Source organism: Cebidichthys violaceus, unplaced genomic scaffold, assembly GCF_023349555.1.
Source record: "Cebidichthys violaceus isolate CVI_PGR_0920_01 unplaced genomic scaffold, fCebVio1.0.p SCAF_7, whole genome shotgun sequence".
In the NCBI taxonomy this organism is placed as follows: Eukaryota; Metazoa; Chordata; class Actinopteri; order Perciformes; family Stichaeidae; genus Cebidichthys; species Cebidichthys violaceus.
The window spans coordinates 638,983-645,169 of NW_027176927.1; the positions used below are offsets into that span (position 1 = coordinate 638,983).

The 6,187-nt window shown below is 42.4% G+C and overlaps 1 protein-coding gene across 1 annotated transcript; it reads left to right on the forward strand.

The window, feature by feature from the left end:
• The first annotated feature begins 1,687 nt into the window (after positions 1–1,687).
• On the forward strand, positions 1,688–4,972 carry elp6 (elongator acetyltransferase complex subunit 6). Its single transcript, XM_068735690.1, has 7 exons — positions 1,688–1,996; positions 2,138–2,216; positions 2,515–2,585; positions 2,855–2,979; positions 3,282–3,501; positions 3,617–3,778; positions 4,186–4,972. Exons 1-7 carry the CDS (start codon positions 1,943–1,945, stop codon positions 4,309–4,311), a joined length of 837 nt encoding a protein of 278 aa, XP_068591791.1. The 5' UTR covers positions 1,688–1,942; the 3' UTR covers positions 4,312–4,972.
• Positions 4,973–6,187: the final 1,215 nt, after the last annotated feature.

The following is a 6,187-nucleotide window of genomic DNA, read 5'->3' on the forward strand; positions in this document are numbered from 1 at the left end:
TCTATTAAACCACCTTTTCATGTGACAAATTCAACAAACTCAACACTTGCTGTCGACACAGAAGACACCTGACATCTTCTGACACACCTGACATCCAGTCAGGCGCGGTTACTCAAACATGTGAGCTGAGATGTTTAGTGGAACATGTTGCAGATTCATTGCGTTTGTGGTCTTGGTGTATTTGATATATTGAGAGCGACACACTGCCATCTGCTGATTAAAGACGTAATCAGTTGTTAACGTGCCTCTCTCCCATTTTACTTGAGAGTAAATTCTGCAGTACGAGATGGACTACATGCATGAACCAGACTAAAGTTAAGCAAAAAAGAAAGATGCATTTGATCACCAGCTCGTCGCTAACCGTGTCTGTCTGCTGTTTGGTTTTACGGCTGTTTTTTCTACGAGAGCGTTGAGAGTGAACCAGAACTCACTCTACAACTCGATGAATACGAGAGGAGCTGCAGTTCCAGGTCATTGTCGCATTGTTATTATAAAAATATCTGTCATAGCTGCTTTAATGTCTCTGTTTCGCCTTTTAAATGACCCCTATGAGAGCTGAATTTAAAATGCTCTGTATTATACGCTTGAAATATAACAAGAAAACTATATTTTGATGTCAGTGATGCTTGTGCCGTGGAAGAAAAACACCCTGGTGTGAGTTTATTCACTACCTCCTGATGAGCGCTTCTTTATAAATAGCGTCTTCTACTTCACTGTGACTTGATGCTAATTCCACTTTGGAAAATAAAAACTGATATTTCCAAATATTTACTTCATCTGAAGTGAATGTCAGTAATTCCAGGGGTTGATGGTTCACAACTATAAGTATTCCTTAAATTTCAAAATGTAAACTGAGCTAATTTGTGCAGATTACCCCCGTGTTAAAAAGACAACGATCCCTCCATATCCCATCTTTAGTGTACGATTTATTATGTTTTGCTTATAAAGCAGGGCTGTGCATGTTTTTAACATATTTCCTAACATAAGATAAGACTTCCTGCTCAATAATGTCTACTTGGTAATGAATCGATATGAAAAGCAAAGGAAAGCGATGGTATGAAAGAGGTTCACGTCTGGTTTCCTGGTGCAAAAAGTATAAAGTTTTTAGGTTCAACACAGAAGAGACCTTTGCAGAGGATGCTGACATACAGATTAGCAGGTAATAACGTCGGGTTTTGATGCTAAAAATGCACAAACGTAAAGATCCAGAGTAGAACAATGAAGAGCTGAGTTCATGTTGGGTTTCTCTGAGGCAGATGTTTCCTTTAATGTATCTGCTGCTGACTTCATCCCCACATGTAACTGTTATTTCTAGTGAACATATATACCTCAACTACTACCGCTGCTACCAGGATTACTCATTTACAGTGTACTACCAACAGGAGGCAGTATCTCATTTTAATAAGGACGGAAACACATCGAAGAAGTCGCCATGTGCAAAGCAAAGATCGTCTATTAAGATGGCTGTACACAGCTGTCACCATGGGGTAAAAAATAAACACGCATGAAAACTTACAATTCAGTCTTTCAAAACTTGATTTTTTTTTGTCTTTGTGTAGTCTTCTAGAATCAATAAAACTCGGCAAAAACAAATTGTAACGTAAGATATATATTTAGCAGCAAAGAGACGCTATTAACGGCTTCTCCTCCGTCGTCCAAAGGATTCCTCCGGAGTGAGACCTCTTGTCACGGTTCTACTTGTCTTCGGTATAATTTAGCATGCATGCTACTTGACGTTAGCATAGAGAGCTAATTGAGAGGAAAGCAGGGAGACATTATGGAGTAAAGTAGAATCTTTGACGTTACATTTTGACCTATGAATCAACGAGACGCATTTTGAGATTAAGTCCTTTTTCGTAAGGTTATTTTAGCCCGCTAGCAGCCTGGTTAGTTAACGTTATATTGTTTACAGTTAGCCTAGCTAGTGAGGTTAAAGTCAGCTATGTTTACAGAGCTCAACAGCATCTTGAACACAACTCCAGACAGCTTCACACAGGTGAGAACATAACATTTCGTATTACTTTATTAAATATGTTAACACACTGTTTCACATGCTAACGTCACTGTTGGTGGTTCCCTGTAACACAGCAGCCATGTTTATCACATTAAGTGTATAACGTTGCTCTTTATTCTACAGGGGGAGTTTGTCCTGCTGTCAGACAGACAGAGTGATGCCTCTTTCCTTATTCACCACTTCCTCTCTTTGTACCTGCGAGGTGAGTTATCGCCTGTCAATGTTAACTATTATTATTATTATTATTATTATTATTACTATTATTATTATTATTATTACTATTACTTCCTTCCAACCAGCTGTGCTCCCAGTAGACCACCCAACACAACACTAAACATCTGTGCAATATAAATACACCATACAATAAAAAATGATTCTGTCTGTATATATAATATTTTTAGTTATACTTTAGTTATTGTGTGTCTCTCTCTCTCTCTCTCTCTCTCTCTCTCTCTCTCTCTCTCTCTCTCTCTCTCTTTCTTTCTCTCTCTCTCTCTCAGCACGCTGCAGAGTGTGGTTTGTGGGTCTGGTGCAGTCCTTCAATCACTACAGTGCGATCAGTCAGAGGCTGGTGAGTCTCCCCTGTCGTCGTCCTGGTTCTGTGTACTTGTTTACTTGATGTCTACACTGTCAGAGGAGAGGGTCATTGTGAAGACGTCATGGCAGGAAAAGTCAGCAGTCAGTCTAATGTATTCATCTGAATCCACCATGTCTGTCTGGACCCTGGTTCACTGGTTTACTGAGGAGCTAACATGCTTGCTATCTGTGTATGTTATTAGCCTTACGGTTGGCGCTATCACAAGTGATGACACTTAAATGTGTGTTTGTCTGTTGTCTCAGGGTGTCAGCCTATCGCAAGCCAAGGAAAAGGGTCAGCTGGTTTTCTTAGAGGGACTGAAGGAGTCGCTCTCTGTGTTGATTCCTCAAGACACCGACACAGGAAGTCAAGCCATGGACTTCCTCAGGTACAAACAAACAATCGTCTCTTACCTGTACGGACTATATTTTGATGCTCGTATGGCATCACTGTTTATTTGTAAACATTGTAATTATTTGAGTGTCTCTATCCGGACATTTACTCAAGTTTTTAATCTGGTTTCCAACATATCAAGATGAACAATAAATACATTTTTCCACATATCTCCAGACTTCCAGACAAACCCTGTAGTGACATCACACATTTGCCAGTTTGACATCTTGTTGCTCCTCCCTCTTCTCTCTCTCTCTCTCTCATCATCTTCACCTCCCTCATGTTTCTTGTCTTCAGGGATCCTGCCGTTGGCCTGAAGAGTCTCTACGAGTTTGTCCGGTCCAGTGTGACCGGTTCCGGTGTCGGGGAACGGGAGGCGGATGGGGCGGAGGAGGAGTGGGGACCCCCGGTGCTGCTGGTGGACGACCTCAGCGTGCTGCTGAGTCTGGGGGTGAGCGTGGGAGCCGTGCTGGACTTCAGCCACTACTGCCGAGCCACCGTCTGCTCCCAGCTGCAGGTCAGAGCCTTTCGCTCGCCAAAGATTAATTTGAGATGGTTTTTTTTTAACGGGACTTAAGCCGTCGTCAGTTCAAATATAAGCTCTCGTCTTATCAACGTAACTGTGACTGCAGGGCAACGTGGTGGTGCTGTCCCGCTGCGACGGGGGAGAAGAGGAGGACGACGGAGACGACGAAGGCTCAGAGAGACTTCTGAAGGGCCTGACCCACCAGTGTAGCCTCACCCTTCATGTACAGGGTCTCCCCACCGGCTACTGCAGGGACATACACGGGCAGGTGAGTGTGTTTGATCCTGATTGAATAAACATGTGCCTATAGTCCACGTATACTGCGCACAGGGGAGGAAAGTGCTGCGATTAAAGACTATTTTAATTATTGATTAATCCGACAATCATTTTCTTAATTAATCTTTCGTCAACATGTCAGAAAATTGTTTTTAAATAAAGCTTAAATTGACTTTTGTCCAACCAAGAGTTTGTATAGACAACAAAAAACTGGAACATGTGGATTTTTGGTATTTCAATAACTGATAATAGTGACAAAAATAGTGACACACATGTCACACATGGTCTGTTAAAGGTTACATACTGTGTATCTGCAGTTTGGAAGGGATCAGTGCAAGACACACACAAATATTCCACAGTAAAGATGAAAGTAAACCAATAGTGTTTTTTTGTTTTCAGGTAGAAGTGTGCTGGAGGAGGAGACAAGGCGATGGGCATCACACTCAGAAGAAACTCTTTCAGTACAAGGTCCATGATAAAGGAGCCTCCTTCTTTGCTCCCGGGACGTCCAGCGCTGTTCTCTAGCTCCACCGTTCAGCGTTCATTTTAATATCACCCGACAACACAAGCCGGGTGTTTAGCTGCCAAAGAAGTTGGTGAACCGGACAAATCCGCCAAACCGTAGTTGGACTTTACGTTTGGATGCTCGCCGGTGTGTCAACGTCCCAGCCTGGACCCCAGACTGTCCGGAGGAAGGACGCCGTGATCCTGCCAGCTGATCGCCTGCATCCACACCTTCTTTAACTTTTTTTCTTTCTTTCAGCTTTTTAAATACGTGAAAACAAAATGACAGTTGAATTCTTGGTTATCAGGCTGGTTTGCTGAAGGTATAACTGCGGACTCATGCCATTGTCAATATTTGGTTACTAGTTGAATCTGTTTTGTTTTTTTGTGCGCAGACGTGCATGCATGCATTGAATGCAGATGTGCATGCATGCATGCACTGAATGCAGACGTGCATGCTTGCACTGAATGCAGACGTGCATGCTTGCACTGAATGCAGACGTGCATGCCTGCACTGAGTGCAGACCGTTATATATTTGTGATGGTGAGTGGACATTAATGGACTGACCAATAAACAAAAAACACACATTGGTCAAAGGGAGTGCTGATATTTGGCCGAGAGAATAACAATGAATACATGAGATGATTATTCTTTACCACTGAATGGGCTTTGGTTGAATAAAATGAGTGTAAGATGTTGTAATTGTCTGTGTGAACACTAGAGGTCGCCCTCTCCTCGCTCGTCCCTCTGCAGGAGGTGAGAGGTCGGAGTGGAGAGGGTGAGACGTCTCCCTGGGATTTGACAACCAGTATTTCTAAAAAAAAACGCTGCTCCTTGAATGTCAGCGGCCGAGGCACACACACACACATACACACACACAAGATAGCCTCTTTACTAATTCACAAAACAAAGGAATAACACGACGGGTTGCTTTGTCAGTTTACCCGGAAGAAGCATCGCCGCGACAGCTAACCTTTGAGGATCTCTGAAGTTTCTCCAGGCAAGTGAGTGAAAGCTATAACCCACGTTAGCATTAGCTGGCGAAAGTTAGCTCCGTTGGCTAACATATCTATAGGCGCTTTCATTCTACGTATGTAAGCATTTAGCTTGGTGCCATCACAAGTCGTCTGCAGGTGCAAAGAAGGTACAAGTAACGTCATATTTATATGTGCGTATTTAGTTGCTGTCGTGAACATAATTATAAAGTTGGTCTCGGTTTCATTTACTTTCTCTTGTTTATAGAGTGTTGTTTACACGAGAAACCAGCTAACGCTAGCTAGCTAACTTACACACGCTCATGTAAAGTTAGCAAGCTAACGATTAGCTTCAGTGGGTTTCTGTCGTTAATTCTAGAGTTCCTACATATTTATATGTATTCACAACATTCGTGTGTGTGTGTGTGTGTATGTGTGAGTATTAAATACAGACTGATGTAACAACGTTTTAATATAAATGTTATATCGAATACACCCTGTAAGATGCTGGTGGCTAACGGTAGCTTAGCTCCTTTCACTAACGTTAGTTAGCTTGACAGCAGATTCTTTAAAAAAAGAAATACACATTCAACCAGTCAGTTCAAACAGACTTCTATTTGTGTGTTATCTTTGCATATTTGTGTAGCAGTAAAATGTCATAATGAAGGACATTATTTACTTGTGCAAATGGACAAAGAGAGAGAGAGAGAGAGAGAGAGAGACAGACAGACAGAGGGAGACAGACAGAGAGAGGGAGAAAGAGAGAGGGAGGGAGACAGACAGAGAGAGGGAGAGAGAGACATTGAGAGAGACAGACACACACACACAGAGAGGGAGACAGACAGAGAGAGAGAGACAGACAGACAGACAGACATAGAGAGAGAGACAGGTAGAGGGAAACAGAGAGAGAGAGAGAGACAGA